The sequence below is a fragment of the Chelonia mydas genome, chromosome 1 (genome assembly GCF_015237465.2).
Source record: "Chelonia mydas isolate rCheMyd1 chromosome 1, rCheMyd1.pri.v2, whole genome shotgun sequence".
Classification (NCBI taxonomy): Eukaryota; Metazoa; Chordata; order Testudines; family Cheloniidae; genus Chelonia; species Chelonia mydas.
This window is the reverse complement of record NC_057849.1, coordinates 55558252-55581467: the sequence shown is the minus strand read 5'-3', so window position 1 is coordinate 55581467 and position 23216 is coordinate 55558252. Positions and strand designations below refer to the sequence as shown.

Below are 23216 nucleotides of genomic sequence, written 5' to 3'. Positions count from 1 at the left end.
CAACAGGAGATACGGGCCAACTCTGCCACTTCTGCATTGAAAGAACACTGTCACCACTAGCTTTTTCCCAATTTAGGACATATTTACATAGAAGTGTCCCCCCCCAGCCCCTAACCAGCAATAGTATGTCCTTTGGATGGTTAAATATGATAGTTTACATGATAAAGAGACGAACATGCATCAGTTCTAGGATCTTTGTTTGCATTCTAAATAGTGTCTTAAGGGAAAATTGTCAGTTTGATCTCTGTTCAAACTCCGAAGAGATACATTTAAGTAAGATGTTTTAATGTTCATAGCATTGTGCTCAGATGTTAGCAATAAAAGTCTTATAGGCAGTTTGTTTCTTAAAGAAGCAGATGTCTCTTATGCAATTATTCCACAATGAACACAGTATGTTAATTGCCACGCAGTATCTTATTCACAGCAGTTGAAACATCTGTTTCTGAAAAGAAATGCAGCAGACGTTAGCCTGAATTTCCTTTACAGTGCTTATATTTGAACCAGGTAACCCAGGATTTAAAACCCATGAACAGGAAGCAGTTAAATGATTTTTCCCTCACTTCAAGTACTTACCAATGTTGGAGAATTTTGATCTGGCCAAAAGGATTCTGGAACAGGCCAGTGGCCTATGGGAACTCCAGTTTTAGGGTTTGGTCTGACATAGATAAGTTTGTGACAGCTGTGCCAAGGTTGGGGTCCAAAAGACCTAGCTATATCCATCTGTCCATCTATACAAAAAACAAAATTACCTCCATAACTCTATATTTAATTATATAGTATTTCAAATTATTTAAACACTTTAAATGGAGTGTGCAAGGATTTTTATACACCTTAAGAGGGATATCCTTAAAAGTATATTAGAAACGACAACAATAGTATATACCAGTTTCCAAGTAATTTTTAGCATTTCCAGCAGGAATGCTAACTAATTTAGAGTTGAGTAATACTGTTGAATGCTTACTGAATGGGAGTCTGAAAAAACACAGTTCTATTATCTGATGTACTTTCAGAACTCAATTGAAGTTTCCTTTCCTTATCACAAATAATACTAGACGAATCAAATATTTTCCTGGTGCATGAAGATGACACGAATGAACTTTTAATATACAACATTTCAGAGTTAGAAAAAAAGCTAGTATTTTCCATGAACTTGTTCTAGAAGAAGTAGGCAAGTTATTCATATTTAGAACAAAAAAGGAGTAAAGCTACAGAAATTTAAACCACTCAAGAATGTGGTCATATTACTACATTAGAAAGGAACAATGGTGTCTAACACTGTAGTGCTTCTTTCAAATTAAACTATGTACATTTCTGGCTATTGTTAAATTTGAATACCAAATGCAAATCCAATTGGTTATAAAAGTATGTAGAATTTTTCAAATACCTTCAATCGGTGAAGGATCTGGTCCAGATTTTTCAAAATTTATTACTACTCCACTTTGCACTTTTTGAACCAATGATTCAAGACACTGATTCAGCATTTTTGGAGAACACACACAATACGAGCGACCTAGAATGAAAGAAAAAGTCTCAAGACCAAGTCTACTATTTTATATTTCTCCCTTCACCTTTGAAATTTTTTCAGACTAATCCATTTAATAGAAGTCTAGCTATAATGCATTTAATTTAAGACATCTACCATCCTCTCCCAATGTAACAAGTATTCTAAAACTGACAGTATGCTGCATGTTTATTACATTCTCAAAATTATTTTGCCCATGCAAGCAGGTATTTTTGTTTATAAAGCAGTGGCCATTCAAAGAACACCAGATATCAACATCTACCAGGTTATGATATTTGAGGAGCTGCAGTTATATACTATTCTGAAGTACCCTGTATAAAGAAATAGTGTAGTACCTCAGATACTATGTTAGTGGATTATTGTTAGCAAATATTTTATTGGTAACTACTGTATAACCAACCACATAGTAATTAAAAAAATAAAAAAAGTATCAAACTATACAATTACTTAAAGTAACAAGTTTTATGTGTACAGAATAGAAGATGTCTTCATAGATTATGATAGGTTTCAGAGTAGCAGCCGTGTTAGTCTGTATTCGCAAAAAGAAAAGGAGGACTTGTGGCACCTTAGAGACTAACAAATAAATCTGTTAGTCTCTAAGGTGCCACAAGTCCTCCTTTTCTTTTTGCTTCATAGATTATGTTTGTCAATATAAGTAAGGATTGTGTTGTCAATGTAAGAAAATGAGCCAAATGACAAATAATGCCCTGCTGTGCTCTGTGTATCAATGTCTCAAAGCCATAAAAAGAGTACTTCTATTACTTCCTGATGGGGAACTTGAGGTATTGCCCTAATACTGTTAAGTATTGCACTGAATCCTTTAAAAAGGTATAGTGCAACTAGAGCATTTTAACAGAACATAAAATCATACAAGATAGCAATGGAAAGAGACTTATAAAGTCATGCAGTCCACATCAATGCAGGATTGTCTCCTACACTATATTTTAAGTCTGTTTTCCCAAGTGGGTGTCCTAAGTTCCCTGTAAGCTGTACAGCCGTGCAGCAGGCTATCAAGGGCCCTGCACGTGGGGAGAGGTGCCCCTCCCCCAGCCCGCCACAGAGAGGAGCTCCTTCTCCAGCCCAGCCCTGCCCGGCCAGAGCTGCCAGAGAGAGGAGCCCCTCTCTCTGGCCCGGCCCAGCCCAGCCAAGCTGGAACTGCCGCAGCCAGGGAGAGACCCCTCTCACCCGGCCCCAAGCTGCTGTGGCAAGAGAGGGCTGGGGGAGTCCTCTCCCCACCGCAGCCCCGGGGCAGCCTGCACCCCAAACCCCTCATCCCTGGCCCCACCACAGAGCCTTCACCCCAAGCTGGAGCTCTCACCCCCTGCACCCAACCCTCTGCCCCAGCCCTGAGCCCCCTCACACATCCCTGATCCCTAGCCCCATCCCAGAGCCCACCCCCCAACCCTCTGACCTAACCCTGAGCCCCCTCCCATACCCCAATCCTCTCATCCCCAGCCCTACCCCAGAACCCACACCCCACCCCTCTGCCCCAGCCCTGAGCCCCCCTCGCACACTCCAAACCCCTCGGCCCCACCCCCACCACACATAACCTCCATATTGGTGCACATAACAAAATTAATTCCACACATGGATGTAAAAAAATAGAGGGAACACTGATGCATCCATAGCTTCCCTTGGTAGACACTGCACAGCCCAATACATCTGTAAATGTTTTTCCTTCCATAATTGCATCTTATTACTCCTAGTTATACCTCTGTGTATCACTATGTATTGTCTCTTCTACTTTCGAGATTATGCCTATCAAGTATTTTTAGACTTATGTCCCCTCTTAGTTATCCCTTAGCCAAGATGCTGACATTCAGCTCTTTTAATTCTTAATCAAGAAACTAGAAGGGCTGATTTTTGCTGATCTAGTTATGGGGAAATATATAAACAAGTTACAAAGAAAACATATGTTACTTCGTTGAAGCAGCAAGAGAGTCTATTAAATGATTTCATTAATGAAGTTCTGCACGCATCTTGGTAACAACTAAGAAACATACTTCATTTTAATTTTATTGCCTTTTACATTTTAAGGATTTTTTTCCTTGTTAACTTAAGGTCTCTACTGAATTCTTGGAATGTGAGCTCCCCCTTGTGGCACACTTCAACACCTTTTAAATAGCCCAAAAAGCCTTTTTAATCCAGTGGTTGAGGCATCTGCTTTACATTCTGAGAAGTGTGGGGATCACATCTACTTGAAGTTTCTTTAAATTCTTTCCTTTTCTCCCTCTTCTCCCACCCCAATTACTATCAAAAGGATCTTTTTTCTTTTTTAATACTTGGTGTGTGCTCATGGTACTCTACAGACAAGACTTAACTTCTAGACTGTACCAGAGAAGTTTACAATCTAAATGAGAGATAACCATGAGAGATTACAAAAGAACACGAGAGGCAGCGGAGGAAAAGGGAAAGTGCAGACATTTGTCCAAAAATGTTCTTCATTTAAGAAATATTTAAAAGCTCTCAAAAGAAAACACGCCCCATGGCCTTCAGATGCTAGCATGTCCAGTGCCAGCAAACTGAATACAATCTCACTACCTAACAGATTTCATGATTCTTAAGAATTCTGGCTGAGTGCCTAAACTACAAAGTATATTTTCCCCCTTCTAGTCAAAATTGCTGAAGAAAGCAAATGCACACCCTTTCAAGACTATTAGCAGATGAATTTATTTGTAATGTTACTACTTATATGTCCTAAGAAAGCTGTAACACGTAGCCCCATTGTGCCCAGGGTTTTAAAGAGATTAAACAAAGGAGTCAGAAATTTTCAAACACTATCTAATACAACTGAGCTATATGCTAGATCACTTTTCTGAAAGATCTACTTTGTCAAGTGAAGCTAAGGCACTCACCTCCTGTGACTTCACACATGGGTGTAATTGCTGAGTCATCAACGGGCACACCTGCTATCTGCTCTGATTCTGGAGTTGTGATGCCAGGCAAACGCAGAACTAAAGCAAACAGTCTCTGATCCCAACGAAAAGGTTCCTTAGTCAATTCACTTCCAGGTAAAGGAGAATTTAGAGGTAAATGGAGCTGAAAAGAAAAATATTTAAACTTTTTCTTCACAAAACAGTGAATTCAAAATTCTAGTAGCTACATGACTGCAATTTATTGTACAAGTCAACCACATGGATATGTAACCCAGAGAAGCTTACAATATAACATAGTAGATTTTTTATATCTAATAAATATGAGATCCATAATTCAGTCAACACTGTACATAAACTCATTTCACAGCAATATGAAGTTCTGAAGATGTACATTTACTTTTAAGTTCTTTAAACTTGTTTTATTTTAGAATCCTGCAAGCAGAACTGCATTACTGCAATGTTCTTTCCACAGCAATATTAAAATCTCATTTGCCTAAAGCATACTAAATTAAAGTTTGGTTTTGGTAAGCACCGAAAGGATCCAGGCTCATTTCAGAAAGTCTGTTTCTCTGCATTCATCTTCAATATAAAATGCACCAATGAATGAAATTATCAACTAAGTGGAAGACCAGAATATTGGTGGGTATGATGATCCCGCAAAAGAAAAATTTCAGTGCCATCGGTATCAAAATCTAGCACTAATCATAAATCAAGTCTCTGTTACAGGCCTTCTAGCTTCCACAGCAGCTTAACTAAAGAGTAGATCCTGCTCATCTTTATCCTTTGACAACTTCTGGGGTTCATTTGGTGATTACACCATCAGAACTAAAAGTCAAAAGACTTAACTTGATAAGAGTTGCAATTTTTATGACAATATCACTTTTAATGTAGCACACAATGAGCAATTTAAAGAAGTGATTGAAGCACTTCACCTTGGATATACTACAGACAGATTTAAACTTTTAGGTCCACCATGACATGGTACAGGAAGAGAAAAATAAAAAGATTTAAATTAATATTTATGTAAAATGACCCATTTCATGTTCACCCAAGGACATCACAATGTTTAACAAGCATCCATACAGGGAAAAATGCCTTCCTACTGCATGCTGTTGACTCATAACATCTGAAGAGAACTATGAAGAACTTTTAAGCTGCTAACAATGCCATCCAAGAATACAGAGTCTTCCCATTTTATTTTCATTGTCTGAAGAAAGGACAAAGAAGTTACTCTCCTTATGCAGCAACAATGGTTCTTCAAGATGTGTCCCCCCTATGGCTGCTCCACTGTAGGTATGCTTGTGTCCCCGTGCTGCTGATGGGAGAACTTTGGTAGCAGTGTCCGTTGGGCTCGCACATGTGGTCTTTTCTCGCGCTGTGCCATGAGGCTAGCCAGCGCATGCAGGCTAACCCTCCCCATTTCCTTCTCTACTGCACGGAACACAAGAACTAGAGGGAAGGAGGATGGGTTGTGGACCACTCATAGAAACACTGGTCTCAAAGAACCATCATTACTGGACAAGGTGAATAATTTCTTCTTCCAGTAGTGTCCCTATGTCCACTGTAGGTGACTCCCAAGCAGTATCCTTTCTGGAGGGTCAGAACTTCAGAGTTGAGTCTATTACAGATGACAGAACCATGGAGCAGAAGATGGCATCAAAGGCAGAGTCCCCAGCGATGGCACAGTGATCTGCAAAAGTGTGGACTGATGCTCATCTTGTTGCTCTCCAGATCTCTAAGATAATGACATCCTTGAAGGAGGCAACGGATGAGGAGACTGACCTTGTTGAGTGTGTATGAATGGCATCTGGAGGGGTCATATGATGAACTTGGGTACAATGTCTGATACAGTTCGAGACCCACTTGGAAAGTCTTTGGGCTGATATTGTTGAGCCTTTGGAACTTTCCGTTGTGCAGAGGAAAAGCCTAGGGGAGTTCCTGAAGACCTCTGTCTTGTCCAGGTAGAAGGCCAGGGCTCTCCTGACATCCAGGTACACAATATAGCCTCCCTGTTGTCTTGGTGAGGCTTGGAGTTGAAGATTGGAAGGTGAATCAACTGATTCATGTGAAAGTAGGAGGTTACCTTAGGGATGAATTTTGGATGCAGTCTGAGCATAACCTTATCCGGAAGAATACCATGTAGGGAGGATGTGCCATCAGAGCTGCTCTCTCTCCTATTCTCCTGATCAAGAAAATCACTACCAGGAAGGCTACTACCAGGATAGGTATGTTAGTGAACAGGTGTCTATGGTTCAAAGGGGAGCCTAGTCAGTCCTTTCAGTACAAGGTTCAGGTCCCATGTGGTGACAGGAAGCTGAAGTTGAGGGAATAAGTTTACTATGCCCCTGAGGAACCTTTTTGTAGTTGGGTGTAACAGTTCAGAGTACTCCCCTACAGGTTGGTGAAGGGCTGTAATAGCCACTAGGTGGACGCTGAGAGAGCTTAGAGATAGTCCGAACCATTTTAGGGTTAAAGCTTAGTCTAGGATATGTAAAAGAACTGCAGGAGATGGGAAGCTTTGTTGGGACATGCACCAAATCTGAAACCTGGACCATTTCTGCAGGTAAGTGCGTCATGTCTCTTGAACAGAAGCTTTCTAGGTGTTGGAACCAAACAGGAGCCATGCTTTGAGGCACAGAATTCCCAGGTTGGAATGTAGGGTACGTCCTTTGCTCTGTGAGAGGAGGTGCGGAATGGTCAGGAGAGAGATCAGCAGACATGTTGCAAGCTGAGAGAGGTAAGGGTATCACATCTGTCTCAGCCAAGTAGAAACACTCAATGACACGAGCTCCATCCCTTTTTACTTTCAGCAGGACCTTTGACAGTAGGGGAAATGGAGGGAACATGTAGAAACGGTCCCTGTCCCAGGGGAGGAGGAGAGCATCAACTAAGGAATGTTATCCCATCTCCGGTCTGGAGCAGTAGCATCACACTAAGCAGTTGTATATCCAGAGGAGGAATATGGATGTGCCCCTCTACTATGACTATGGAGGAGCAGGATCAATGGCCTATTGCAAAGGTGGGGCATTTAGGGGTAATGTATATGGGGTACGGTGTATTCTGTTGGGAATGTATGCAATCCTCCAATATAACACTAGGAGGCAAAATCCTTCCAGTGTATGACCAAATTATGAACTTCTATACACTGCCACCTGGACTATGGTGCACCAGTGGATCAGTGGACTTAATCGTTGTAAACAATCGAACTAGCACCTACTACCCCATACCATACCAGGTAGTTGAATTGGTATGGACAATACCAAATTTCACTGTGGATATTCAATGGACACAATATGGACAAAAGTACACAAAGATTACAAGAGCAACTTGCTGCAAGCGCCAACAGTTGGACACACTTACAGTACACGCTACAGGATGGCGCTGACAAAATTTTAACCTTATCAAAGGAGGAGAAGCAGTGTTTTTGGTGGTGGTCAGGATGTTGAACCATATTGCAGTGGTCAGGACTCTTGGTGTTGCTGTGGATTATCATAGCAGCTGGTGTATTGTTAACTATGTGTGTGTTACATTGCATATGGAAACGATCAAGGGGGGCACAACCCCCTAGAGAACAGCCACTAATTATAACCTATAAGTAATGTAGTAAGCCCCCCCAGTGTACTAGACAACCCGGACCCAACCTTCTCGGGCCCACTATACTGGGAAGTCTGGAACACTAATTGGAATAGGTGTAGTATGACTGTATGAGAGAAGGTGCAGGGCATGGTACTACACAAGGGGCAGTGGGACAGATGGAGCATCGACACCTTCCACCTTGATGCCTGGCCCTATCAGAAAGTGTGTCGCCATATGTCCTATGCTTTTCCAGGGATACCTGGGCAGGAGGATCCCAAAAGAAAAAAAAAGAAAAAAAAAAGGGGTCGAGTGTTAGGATATAGATATTCAGGCCTGTCTGTAAAGGCCTATACTCTAAGAATGTAGGTATATGTTTATCATTTAGCTAGTAATAGCGGTATACAAGAAAGAATCTGTATAAGGGCCTTCTCTCACTGTGACAGTCTGAGGCCCTGTTCTTAGGCCAATGCCTTTGGCTAAGCAGCAGAGGCAGCCATAAGCTGGGAAGCGTAAGGTCACATCCTCACATTCCAAACTAGTCAATATGGGGCTGTTAGGAAGGTGATCCGATCTATCACCTCCAGAGAAAGGGAAGAGCCTAGAAGATGTAAAAGGAAATTTAGGTTGATAGTTTTCTGTCTGGTAAGAACTCACTTATCAACAGACACAGCTGGGAAACCCTTATGTCTTTATAGATGTAATTGTGAAATCCTCACTTCTGTATTGTTTTGTCATTATAGTTCCCACTTTGCTATTGTTTATTGGCATGGTCTCTGTCTGGTTCTGTGATTGTTTCTGTCTGCTGTATAATTAATTGTGCTGGGTGTAAACCAATTAAGGTGGTGGGATATAACTGGTTCGCTAATCATGTTACAATATGTTAGGATTGGTTAGTTAAATTTCAGTAGAATGATTGGTTAAGGTATAGCTAAGAATATTACTATATAAATTAGGGGCAAACAGGAAGTAAGTTGGTATTCGAAAATAAGGAAAAAGGAACTTGGATTTACGCTTGCTGGAAGTTCACCCACATCGAATTGTTTGCACCTTCGGACTTCGGATATTGTTGCTCTTTGTTCATGTGAGAAGGACCAGGGAAGTGGGAGAGTGAAGGAATAAGCTCTCTAACAGAGAGCATCAACTAAGGAATGTTATCCCATCTCCGGTCTGGAGCAGTAGTATGGACACTTCTTGTTCAGCTGAATGGCGAACAGATCTGTAGACAGTGTCCCCCATCATCTGAATAGGTCATGAAGTACCTATGCATCTCCCACTCATGTTCGTGTGGGAATTTGCAACTGATACTGTCCACTACCGAGTTTTGTGTACCCGGAGGTACACTGCAGACAGTGTAATGTTGTGTGAGATTTCCAATTCTATAATCTCATTGCTTCTGCACAAAGAAAGGTGATCTGGGTGGGTGGGTGGGTGTGTGTGAGAGAGATCGATCAATAGGAGGAAATGGGTACAGGCATTTCTGACCACTCTCAGCTTGAGGAGATTGATGTGGAGGGATATCTCGGTGGGCGACCATTTGCCTTGTGTCATGAGGCCATTTAGGTGCATGCCCCAACCTATGAGTGACGTGTCAGTGGCGAGGAGCAATGATTGTGATGTTTTCAAGAAGGGGATTCCTTTGTAAACAATGGCTGGGACCTTCCACCAGTTTAAGGAGTTTTTGATCCTGGTGGGTAGTGACAACCTGTCCTTGTTCACTCTGTAAACCGAACCAAACCATATTTGGAGGCATTGCATGGGAAGCCTGGCATGAGGTATCACTGCCGTGCCCCTACCATATGTCCCAAGAATTGGAGGCAAAGCCTGACAAGTATTTGTGGGCTGCTCTGAATGATGTCTATGAGTAAGACTAAGGATAGGAACCTGTATTGAGGTAAGACAGCTTTGGCCTCTAACATGTCGAGGTCAGCCCCTATGAATTCCAGGTATTGCACTGGAGTGAGGGTTGACATCTTGGGCGTTGATCTGTAGACCCAGCTCTACAAACAAATGTATTGTAGTGTCGGTGACTTGGTGAGCTTCCCGGAGAGATCGGGCTCCGAGGAGACAATCGTCCAGGTATGGATAAATCATTATCCCTTGAGAACATAAATGAGTGGCCACCACTGAGAGAACCTTGGAAAATACCCTTAGGACTAATGATAGACCAAAGGGAAGCAGTCTGTATTGGTAGTGGTCGGGTCCCAGAGTGAATCTGAGAAATTGTCTGTGAGCTGGTAGATTGAGATGCAAAAATAGATGTCCTAGAGTTTGAGGGCCAAAAACCAGTCTACCTGTTCCAATGCTGAATGATTGTCAATAAGGTGACCATCTTGAAATTTGAGCCTTGACAAACTTGTTGAGAGCTCTGAAGTCTAGTGTGTGTCTCCAACCTCCCTTCCTTTTAGGTATTAGGACATAACGAGAGTAGAACTCCATGCCTCATAGATGTTGAGGTACTGGTTCTATGGCTCCTAGCTGGAGGAAGCGACCTATCTTGCATCATAGTAAACTCTCATGAGAAGAGTCCCTGAAGAGGGACGAGGAAGGAGGTTGTGGAGGGGGTAGGGAGGTAAACTGGAGTATCCAGTTCAGACAGTCTCATCAGTTTGATGTTATGCAGCTCCAGGCACTGCAGAACACTGCCAATCAGTGGCCAAATGGGTGTGGAACGATAGTTGGCTGTGTTAGCTGGGGGGGAATAGTCTAACGGTGCCTCGACCTGCCCATCAAAAATGGTGTTTAGATGTATAGGGCTGGGATGAAGATTGTGGGCCCGATGGTTTCTGTTTAGGAAATTTCCCTTTCTTTATTTGCATCTTACAGTGGAGCTGAGGTTGGTATTGAGACATGCATGGTTTATGCTGGGATTGTGGACTAAATCATCTCTTCTGTCCCACTGTATAGATACCCAGTGACCGGAGGGTAGCCCTGGAATCCTTCAGGATATAAAGGGAGGTGGCAGTCTTCTCAGCAAAGAGCTTCGTGCCCTCAAAACAGAAGGTCCTCATCCACGGACTGCACCTTTATATGTGGTATCCTCTACCGTATTCTTGTAATAATAACAGACACCAATGCTCATTGACAAATCATATTAAAAAGGCAGGTAGGACAAAAAGTAGCCACATTTGCACTGCATGATCCAGAATCTTCTGGATTGGTATGGCCAGACGTTTTGTTTAAACACAAGCAGCACTACAGTGCCATCCCTTGAGACTTCCATTATTAGACCAAGAACAGGATGGGAAAAATTATAGTGAATGCACTGAGAGATTTCACAGATGAGTGGTCTAGTAACAGAAAAGAAGTTACTTGTATCACCAACCTGAGTACAATCCTAAGGGAAGGACCTCATCCGGCTCAGTGTTTTCCCAATAACCCCTGAAACGTCAAAGCAGAACAATAGTATTCTGATGCTAACAGTAGCAAATGTTGCAGAAGGAGCTGGTAACATGAGAAAATGCCTTCCTTTCATCAATGGACAAGAAGTGGTAGCCCATCTGCATGGGCAGTTCCTGTTCCACATCCCAGCATGAAACCTGACTGGAAAGGTCCAAGACCTCAGCAATGTACAGGAATAGTTGAAAACTACTTTCAAGAACTATTTGGTTAGTTTGCTCAGGAAAGAAAGGTTGGATACTAGGTGGTAATTTGCTAGATCCAAAAAGGTACACAGGTGGTTTTCCTGATTATTGGCTGTGGTTGTCTGTCCAGAGTCAGGCCTTAAAAGCTCATGGCCCCTTAACAGCAGCTAGACTGGGGTACTGCCCTCACTCAGAGGACGGTAGGAAAACAGAAATATGCAGACTGCTTAAAGTTAGCCTAGTAGTGATATTTAGACAAACTAATCACATCTGCATTGAAATAGACAGCTCAATTATAGAATGAACTGCCTACAGGATAGTGTCACTGTAGCCTTTGAAGAATTTTAAGAACATCTGGACTAACAGAATTATGGGAAGTCAAGAATAATCTCAAGGACCCTGAAGTCAACTTCACAATCAGATATATCAGGGTGAAATCCATTGCAGGAATCAACAATATCAGTGTTTCTCTGGGAGGAAAGTTATGTGAGCACATTTGGAGCAGTACTAGACAACAGTAAGTCCTCACTTAACATTGTAGTTATGTACCCGAAAAATGCTACTTTAAGTGAAACCATGTTAAGCGAATCCAATTTCCCCATAAGAATTGATGTAAATAGGTGGGGTTAGGTTCCAGGGAAATTTTTTTTTGCCACACAAGACTATACATATATACACACACACACACAGAGATATATATATATATACACACACACACAGATTATAAATTTTAAACAAACAATTTAATGCTGTACACAGCAATGATGATTGTGAAGCTTGGTTGAGGTGGTGGAGTCAGAGGGTGAAAGGGCGTGGGATATTTCCCAGGGAATGCCTTGCTGCTAAATGATGAACTAGCACTTGGCTGAGCCCTCAAGGGTTAACACATCGTTGTTAATGTAGCCTCACACTCTACAAGGCAGCATGGAGGGAGGAGACAATAGATGCAAGGCAGTGGCTGCAAACCCACATTATCCCACTGGAGCACACCACTCGTTCCAAAGTCCCGGGGGGTGCACGTATGTGTGAGGGACACCTGAACTGCCCGGCAATTGATAGTCTGCTAGGCGGCTGCGGCACAGGGAACTTAGGGGAGCTGATAGCGGGGCTGCTGGCCCACCCTGGTTCCAAGCCCCAACCAGCTGCAATGGCTGCTCTTCCTGCAAGCAGTTGACAAAGCAGGGGCTGCCAAACATTATAGGGGAGCACTGCACAACTTTTAAACGAGCATGTTCTCTAATAGATCAGTGACGTAACAACGAAACAATGTTAACTGGGACGACGTTAAGTGAGGAGTTACTGTACCTCATTACTCATCACTCAAAGGAAGGGGGTGGGGGGGGAGGAGACAGACTAGTGCAAAGACATAAAAAAAAGAAAACTCAAAACATCAAATACGCTGAAGCAGAAATGATCAAACTGAATTACAGACTACTTGCTAGTGGTCCACAGACAGCTGGTTCCACACATTATGCAACCATGTCCTTTCTCCTACCCTGCTCCTTATCAACTTAAGTGCATTAAAAGAAAGCTAAAAATATATTTCACACTTTCTTAATATCACTTTTCCATGAAAGCTCTTTCTCTAAATTGCCACAAGAACGTAATACAAGGAAAACAGGAGAAAGTCTGCACAATTACAGTTTGGAAGGGAAGTGGTCTGTAAGATAATCTCTGTATTAAAATGTGATGCACCACACAAAAATGTTTGAGAACAAAAAAGAAAACCCACCAGCACTGAAAGGGGCTCAGATATTAGCCTTTGCTTTTGAAAAGAGGGACCAGCCAGTAGCAATGTTTTTCTGTTTCAAGGCCTGTACAAAGAAGAAACCAGACCAGAACCATTGTATCAGTAAAGAACTCCTCACCATTCATCTGAGGCCTGGTCTACACTAAGGGGGGGTGGGGAGATATTGATCTAAGTTATGCAACTTCAGCTATGGGAGTAACATAGCTGAAATAGATGTACTTAGATCAACTCACCGCAGTGTCTTCACTGCAGTGAGCTGACTGCTGCCGCTCCCCCGTCGACTCTGCCTGGGTCTCTTGCCGAGCTGGAGTACGGGAGTCGACGGGAGAGTACTCGGGGGTCAATTTATCATGTCTAGACTAGACACAATAAATCGATCCCTGCTGGATTGATTGCTGCCCGCCGATCCTGCGGGTACTGTAGACATACCCTAAGATGTCTGACAATCAAAGCAGTTAGGAATAGTTGCAACTTCACAAGCAGGGAGGCTCATGCCATCTGGTGATGAAACAGTTTATTGCCTCAGAGTTTTAGCTATGGTGACCTGTAAAGTTTATTGTGAGCATGGACCCAGTATTTTTTATCTTAAATATTCTAAGGTATAGGTGTGCATTTAATTTGAAATTAATTCCTCTTTAGCCCACCTTTTTGTTTTAAATTGTTAAGGGACATTCCAGAGCTCAGACAATAATGCTAAACAGACAGCTATAAAATCCAGAAGTAATCTCTTCTTCACTTCACGTGTCCCAACCTGCTCTCTGGTTCATGGTTCCCATCCTTGGAAGATCACTACATTAAATCAGGTCCATACAAATTATGTATATTTACACTTTTTCAAGATGTATATGCTTCAGTACAATCCATTTATTCTGGTAAATCCTTTAAAAAGCTATGTATACTCATTTGATAAGTGTGTCGAATATCCCAATTACCTTCAATAGAATGGTGTTCCATGTCTCTGCCAGTGTTTTAAATCAGATTGTGAAACTGGCAAACTGAATATTTTAGAAACTCTTCAAATCAGTTTAAAAACATATTCCTTAAAAATGCTCAAGTTTTTAGTGCTGAAAAGGCTTTCAAACCATTTCTAGCACAGTATGATTACATAAAAATGTCTCAAACTCAAGGAAACACAGTTTAAGTTTATCCCATATGTACATCTGAACATGTTTAAATAACTGGTAATCCTAACATATCAGCCTTCTATCAGAAAGTCTGGTACAGTAGATAAACAGAGATCAGACCTTACCTCATCCTGTATCCCACTTGTGGTAGTTAATTTACTCCCATCAGTAACTGTTATAATTATTGCTGGCTCCAGAAAAAAAGGGTTTCTTCCCTAAAAGAAAGTGTAATTACATTAGAAATGCTACATTCAAATTTAAAAAGTTCTTGCTTAAACCCACAGTGATGCACCAAGGGCCTAATACACCACCCACTGAAGTCAAGGAAATATTCCCATTGACTTCAAAGGGTGATGGACTGGGGTCGTAGGTAGATGGTTTGGTTCCATGGCAATACTCTGGGCTATGAATAGGTTCCTCAACCTTTTTACACCTGCAATCCTAGAACCAATACATATGCTACCATATACCTAAAATAGGCATTTACATTTATTGACTATACATTTCATTAGGATGGATAAAAATCAATGATTTAAAAAAATCAAAAATCAGATTTCTTTTAATTTTAATCAGTTTTTTTTTATAAAATGCTTTTTGAGGAAAAAACCTATGTAAAGATAGTTTTAATTAAGATACATTATAGCTCAAAGATATCTCATCATGGAATAAGGATTACAAATTCTAATTCTATACTATGAGACAATATATTCATGTAATGTTTAAGAAAAGTTTTGTAAATGAGTTCCAATAGTTCATGGATTAGGGACCCAATCTTATGGGGTTCCACAGGCTTCTGTATAGATTATTTAGGTTAATCTTTCTATCTACCCAATGGGACTCAGTGCTCAGTCTAGAAGATACCATCAGAGATGCTTAGTTTTGCAGTTTTCAAACTGTGGATGTGTCTCTCCAGAGGTAACATGCTTGTTAACAGCAAAAATGTTTTAAAATAAAATATAGAGGTGAGAAATAACAGATCTCAACTCTACTGTCCCTCTGCAGATTTGTGTACACACACTCAATCCCTTACCTCTCTGTAAACGTGCCAAGTTTCAAAAAGTTCAATGACTAGAAGACTGTTGGGGGCAGACTAGATCTGGACAAGGAGAAGTCTGGAGATAAATTTGAGAAGCGAGGGACATATGCTCGTTTTGTTAAAATATTATACGTTTGCTGTTGAAGAAAAAAATCCAGAATACTTAACATTATTGTTTTAGTTAAATAAAACTATTTAAATATCTATCTGGTGATGTTCTCCTCCTAATACAGCATGGCAAGAAAATCCTCCAAATATTAATGATTAACCTGTTGAATTGGAGATAGTTCACCTCCCAATGACTTCATAACTATCTGCTTCAATTACCTTTTGTAAATGAAATAACCAATCATTCATTTTCTAATATAGCAGTAAAACTATTGTGAAAAATATTCAAAATAAACTTACTGTTTAAAAATATATAGTGTGTACCTTCTAAAAATGAAACATCTATCTCTGAGTTGTGAAGAATATGTATTAAGGTTATGACAACCAACAAGAATGCACTTTTATGTAGACATCCATGATTACATCGAGTCTTCCTGCCTAGTGATTTAAATCAGGATTTAAATCAATTTGATTTAAATCAAATCCACCCTGCATTTCAGAATGTCATATGTTAAATTAACAAAAAAATTTTAGTCTTTTTGAGAATTTCATTAATTGCACATATGCAAATACTAAATGTTCAGTAAATCCAATGGTGCAGCTGTTCACAAGTGGAACATTATCTTCATAACCAGAAAAGCTTGCAACTCCCTCCACTACTACCGATCAAAAATTAAGATTTTCAGAATACTATATGATCTCAAGAAAACATCTTCACAACCTAAAGGCTGATAACTAATATTCTAGAAACAACAGGGTTACTTAGAACTGGGTGGTACCCAGTTATTTGGGTCACATTCCAACCAGAGTGATTTTCTCTCTCATGCATACACACACACTCAAACACACCTGTTTCATTAACTATTTAAGTCTTCATAAACATTGACAAGCTTTCTACATCAGTGCCATTTAAGATACAGTGTCCAAAATTACAGAAGACATTTTGTGGCCTCGTCTGTCAAAGTGGCTTGAAGGCCTTGGGGTCCAGTTCAACTCATCATTAAGCCCTGACAATCAGACCTATGTTGCCATTGGCACTTCCCATTTCCACCACGAACCTGCCAGGAACCTTCAAGAGGAGGATCTAGCCAGAGTGTTCCATCCATGCATGCGTCAATTCAGAGTGGGTTACTATAATTCACTGTATCTGGGGTTGAAGATGGAATCCTGTGACAGAGCACCAGGAGCGTATCTCTGTTCTTTCTTCTGCCTGATGGTTTCCAGTCTGCTTCTGTTAACAGGTTTGAGAAATCTTTGGCTATGTCTTCACTTAAAATATAGCATTTTAAGTGAAGACACTTACTGCAGCAACTGGAAAGGTTCTCCGATAGCTATAAGTAATTTACCTCCCTGCGAGGCGTAAGCTAGGTTGACAAAATCCAGAAGAATTTTTTTTCACACCCTTGAGAGAGACATAGCTATGTTGAGCAAACTTTTCAGTGCAGATCTGACCTTTAAAAGCCATAACTGGGTCAGAATTCAGCTATATCAGTGACTACTTCTCCATCCATAATCCACCAAAACAGTTGTGCTCCTTTGGACAAAATAGTTTACAAAACTCAGGTCAAAGCATGAGAGAAAGCACTCTTAGTCCAGGGATTTGGCTGTGCAGAGACATTCCAGATATTAGACATTTCCATAATCTGACCATTCAGAGCATGCTGCAAGACCCTCCTCTTTGATAAATCTTTCCCACCATAACCAGTATATTAAAAAAAAAACCTCTGCCTCTCACGAGCTCCCCCTTTCTCTGGCCGATGGTTCTTTCAGCAGGTCTTCAGCGACTCAGCCCTCCGGCCGAACCGTATACAGTGTCCCCCCTTCCAAGGTATACAGTCCCAAGTTCTTATCATGGCCCTGGTATGGGGCCATAGCTCTTAGGCTTCTTCCCAGAGGCACTGCCTTCTTCAGACACCCAGCTGGGGCCCATCTCAGTACCCTCAGCTAGTATCCTTTTCAGCAGCCCTCCCTGGGCTCATTCTGCAACTAGACCGGCAGAACCCATCTCGGTATTCTCGTCTGGTCTGGCCAAGTTCTGTGCTCAGTCTGCCCACACTGACTTTTTGATAGTCCCGCTGCTCTTCTATCCAGCCAGTCACCCGGTCTTTCGCAGGCTTCCCTGGACTCGGTTTTGTCTGGTGAGCTCTGTGCAGTGAGCTGTCCGCAGTCCAGCTGTTCTTCTAGCCAGCCAGGCACCCAGTCCTCCCTCACTGAGCTCCACACAGCAACTGATGGCTCTGCTCTGCTGCTTGTCTTTTACCTGGCCCTTCTGGCCCCTTATTGGTCGCTCCAACAGCTCCTCTGATTGGCTGCTCCTCTGCAGCCACTCTAGGCTGCCTGGAGGACTTTTCACTGCTCTATTTTGGGGCAGGGTGATGCAGGGCCATGAGGCCTGCAGCAGGTGGCCTCCGGACCTAGTCCACCCAGCCACACTCCTGCAAGGGTTGATGACATTGAACTGGTCTACACTGATGCTCTATAATTTAGATGCTAGATATATTTCTTGGTAGTCAAAGACTATAGATTAATGCAACAGCTGCACTTCAGTTGTCTAGGAGACCACAGAACAAGGCTAAAGATGAGCTGAGTTCAGGACCCCATGTACCTCATGCAACAGGTTAATATCATGAACACCTACAACACTCTGCCTTAAGGAATGGTGATATCATTTACAATGGGTAAATATTGGAAAAAGATTTCTGTTCAAAATGTCTTTTTATTAAAATTTCTCAATTTTCTGACCAATTATAGAGGTCATCAACTCTTGAAGGAAACAGAGGAATCCTGATTTACCAGCCATGACTTTTCAATTCATCTGTAAGAAGGTATGCAGGACAAGCAACTTTAAATCAAGTACTGTAGAAAAAATATATACACATAAGTTATCAGAAGTTAGCAGTGGACTAAAAAGTTGTTTTTTCATGTAAATGGAAAGCTATACCAAGCTATTTATTCCATGGATGTCTCGGTAGAATTTTATTTACTTTTCTAATAGTCTTTGTTTCCAATTTCAAAACAAATCATTCATATCCATTTTGCCACTGCCCTTTGTCCGAGTATTAAAGTCCTACACAAAAATATACTTATTCCCAAAATACCAAATCCTTTAATAGACTTAAGATGATATTAAGATAGACTGTTATGATCACTGAAGGTGAATATGTATATAATATCTCTAGAACTTTAAACATTTGTTATATTTAATGCTGTACATAAGGCTGGCGAGAAGCCATGAACAGCAAATTCCAACTCAGCCTACAGAAAACTGAGAAATTTACTTAGTTATCTAAATAGGCTTGCTCACAGACAAGTTCCTTACAGAAGGTGCATTACTGATGATTCTAGTTGATGAATTCAGAGTGGCAACTTGCTCCTGTAGGGACTTCAATTGATTGTGTCAAATAGACAACTAATTAGCTCAGCTGGCATTTTTCAATAGCTTCCAATACTCAGTAACTACTAGAGTTACTATCTTGCCACAACTTTGGAATAATTTTCTTCCTACTCTAGAGCCTTCGGGGGGGGAGGAGAATACCCAAAACTGAGGAAGAAGCATCTGATGGCAGACTGACTCATTCTATTCCTTTAGCAAATATTATCCGGGAAGTGGTAGAAGAAGTCTAAATTTGTTCCCTTCACTCACACCCTGCACTATCAAGCGCAGATGTGCACTGAAGTGAAAAGAAAAGGTAGTTGCTCCATTAGCTCAGCATAGCAAGTTTTAAAGAAAATAATATTTGAAGCATAAATAACAGGGAAAACTTGAAATCTGTTAGATTAATATAGAATATACCGGGAAATGAAGGCCTCAAACTCTTAGAATGAAAGTCCCAGTAAAACAGTAACAAGTTAGTATCTTAATTACTGTTAACACAATATCCCAATACATCTCACAAAATTATTTTTGAATAGTTAAAATGTCATGTTTTTTTGTCCCACATCATGAGGCAATTAAATCATGATGTTAGTTACCACTTACCCCAATTGGGGTATGTAGCCCACTGATCCCAAGCTTCCTTGGCCAAGCAGGGACTGGGAACTCTTTGCAGAGCTCTTAAGTAATTCCCTCTAGCCATCCCAAGCCACATCTAGCAAACTTTGGTCAACATGACACCTTCTGAAAAGAACCCTGGATCACCTCTGAACGACTACAATAGGAATAAAGTTACTGATAGAATGTCATGATTTTACAGTGTAACAAAACATTTCACCATTATGTGCAAATATGTTTAGAGATCAATGAAAGCTGACCCAGATGCACCTACATAGATTCTGAGAGTTCAAAAAGTGTATTATAGGTAAAGCAAATGAAAGGTAAGACTCACATGAAGTGAAAAAGAAACCTTGCATATTCCACCTTACAAGATGATTAGGTTCTCAGTGTCTTAAGAATGAAAGGACAAAGTACCTAAATTCCATTGCCAAATCCATCAGGAAGTCAAAAGTATACATGCAGGAAGCCTAAAGCCATAGGACCTGGATTTTTACTTGAGAAGTCTGATATTAGACCAGAAAGGAAACTAGTCTATTTAGGTAAACTAAAAGACTTGTGGATGGAAAGGCCATTCTTCTGAGATCAGAAAATGATCCAATCTGATTTCTGCTTTTCAATCTGAGAAGTTTATCAGAATGCCTATGCAAAAGAGATCTTGTCGTACTGAGAACAACTTGATTGCTCTGGATGCCTCCATTCATTTCCACATACAACAGCTCCATCTGTCATAATTCATTGATAAAAAAGGGCCAAGTAGATCCCTATCAAGGTGCTAGTGCCATGTTCCTGACTTTGTTAGGAGATCACCTTCAGCCTCCTCTATTCCCTCACAGACAAATTTCCCTAACTAACTAGGGTTCACAAAATATACCTCCCAGCTGGCCAGATTAGCTTCAAATTAGTGGAGGTCTACAGACTACCATTTCCATTGGCCTTGAAATTTGTGGTCTATAATAGGGAAATCATTTGTTTATATTTGCTTTCCTTTGTCTCACTGCCCTGCTGTCAGCCAGTAGCTGAAGGAATAACGTTAGTTTCCTCAACTAGTCTGGAATTTTCCTTCCAGCAAGAACATAGAGACATATTTATGATGTATATCACAGTGCCACCTAGGAATGCAATCAAGGGCCAGGAACCCACTGTATTAGGCACCATGCAGACAAGTAACAAAGGGAACAGCTCCTGTTCCAAACAACTTGCACAATCAACAAGGTTCCAGGTAAGAAACAAAGGACTGAAGATTGTAAACTGGCACCATAACATATGACATTTGATAAAGCAAAGCAGAGTGTGAAATAACTGAAAGTTCAAAGTTGTAATAATTCTCAGTATAACAAGGAGTTATTGTCCTCTACTGTTTTTCATGCAGCAATCAAAATGTTTTAGTATGTCTCTGACAAAAAGAGGGAATCAGAAGGTTCTGTAACAATTGAGTATGATTTGGGCAGTTAGGGAATGAGAAAGTGTAACTTGAACAGCAAAACTGAGTAGAAAGAGCAGGCTTTGCACCAATGAGGAAAGGGTGATCAGGATGTGTGACAAGAACATATGTGAAAGTGTGCTGAAGAAAGAGGGTCAGGGACTCAGAGCAGAGAAAACCAGACAACACAAGGGATAAAGAAGCAAAGGAGTACTCTGGTAAAATCAGATTCCCTCTTACTCCACTGAATATGGACTGCTGTCTTATATCTTGGGTTTAAATATACAGAAACAAATCTACCTTCCCTCTTTTGAATAAACACTTAAATTCATCCTCATATGATAGTAACTCATTCTAGTGAGGGATAAAATGAGTTCAAGGGTCTGATTCTACCACATACTGTAGTAAAATAATGGATTTTGGATCTCCATGCCTAATTTAGCAGGAGAAGAAAGAGCTCCCTCCCTCTATAGATGTCTTACATCATAATCATCATCTGTAAATCCAAGTCAGCTGTACAACTTCCACCAAGTATCTGGGGTGGAAGAGGCATGGTAAGGAAGAAACATACACAAAGCTGTAGAAATGCCAAAGTCCAGAGCTTTGCAATAATATGGAGAATCTTCAACAGTGAAATAAAAGTAACAAGAACACAGTAAGATTAATGCAAGCACACTTTACAACTGAAAGCATGCAGATTTGATTGAGGAAACTGGGGAATTACTACTTTACTTCCCAGATCTAAAATAAGCCTCAAAAACTTAGTCTTGTAGGAGATGACAAAAATATTGGGCATAAAATACTCTACCTTCTTGGCTTTAAGGAACTGACTTGATCATCTCAGTATGAAAAAAAATGAATTTTTTTTTTAGAAAAGTCTTCCAAGAGGTAACACTGAAAAGGGCTGGAGGCAGAAGTGGATAGAAAAGCCTCAGAGATTTAAAGAATCGAGGGGCAAAGAGTCCAGGCGGCTACCCCATCTAACTAGGTTTACTGTGACCATCAACATGGAATCTTGTCTTGTTTTTGCTTCGTTTCTCAACTGTCAAACCCACAGACGTGGTATGCAATCCCTCTGCTCATTATTGAGGGGGCAGAGACGCTGAATATTTAAGACATCTTTTCTTCCAACTGTTTGCAGGCTGTTTGAGTCAGATAGGCATCAACAAGAAAAAAGTCTAAATAAAAATAATATCCTGTCAATTAATAATCATGTTTCACTTCCTCAGTAATGTGTAATATGTCTACTAGTTCTTTAGTAATCTACAGTTTACCAGGAGAGAAGGGTAGACAGACAAATATCTAATGTAAAGCAACATTTACTTTTTGTTCAGGCCTTCATTTTGTATTAAGCAAAAGAAGTACAAACTCAATTTTACTTCTGTCTACAAGTCATCTTCAGGAAAATTTAAAATAAAGACAGAAAAATTATACTAGCAGGACATAATGGATGCATATTTAAGTGCAAAAATAGAAGGAAATGCAAAGTTAAGGTTCTCATAGGATTTTATAACGTTAACCCTCCCACATTTGCAAATATTGCAATTACTAACTAGGCTACTGAATGCAAAGCTAAATACTATTGTACCTACTATATGTATAATATGGGTGAACTACTGTCTCCAATAACCTTTTTGTTTTATCTAACCTTACTGTATTAACTAATTTTGCATTTAACAACACAAGTGAGGTATGAGCACAAGGTACACACTTAATACTCTCATGTGACTTTCAGAACAAATTACATACTGTTTAGTAGAGCCACAAAGTTCACAAACTTCTGCCCTCCAAACACTGATCAACATAGTACAGTGAGCCAATGAATGACTGTTATTTTGTAAGACAGTTGTTGGTGTAGCTATCATTTCTTGGATCAGATCAATGTCACAGGGTCACCATCACTAGTCTGAGTCTGAGAAATTTAACAAAAAAACCATACAGAGACGTTAAGACAGTCCTTATGACTTTCATATTCTGTACTTCTGTCAAGTTTCAGTAGTCTTATTAAAATCAGTGACTCCTGTAAATATTGTAAATTAACGGTGACAAGCTTTCTATTATAGCATTGATCCCTTAACACCACAAATTATAATTTGAAGGTATAAGTAGTGAATCAGGTGACAATGTCTCTTTAAAACCTCTGTAATCAAATTAAAAATATATCACTACGATGACCATGTATGATGCTATAATTTTGCTTTGTAATTGTACAGCTAGCCAGCAGAGGGA

At 40.5% G+C, this 23216-nt stretch overlaps 1 protein-coding gene across 9 annotated transcripts in view; it reads right to left on the bottom strand.

Moving 5' to 3' along the window:
- INTS6 (integrator complex subunit 6) overlaps positions 1-23216 on the bottom strand; it is a 75857-nt gene that overhangs the window by 35865 nt on the left and 16776 nt on the right. For 7 of the 9 annotated variants that reach the window (XM_037893220.2, XM_043532582.1, XM_037893203.2 and 4 more), the window contains 4 exons: positions 14555-14644; positions 4378-4561; positions 1385-1510; positions 574-728 (listed from right to left, as the gene is read on the bottom strand). In XM_037893220.2, coding sequence (XP_037749148.1) covers positions 574-728; positions 1385-1510; positions 4378-4561; positions 14555-14644 — 555 coding nt within the window. The remainder of the gene's footprint in view (positions 1-573; positions 729-1384; positions 1511-4377; positions 4562-14554; positions 14645-23216) is intronic. The other 2 variants (XM_037893215.2, XM_043532586.1) reach the window with 1 other exon arrangement.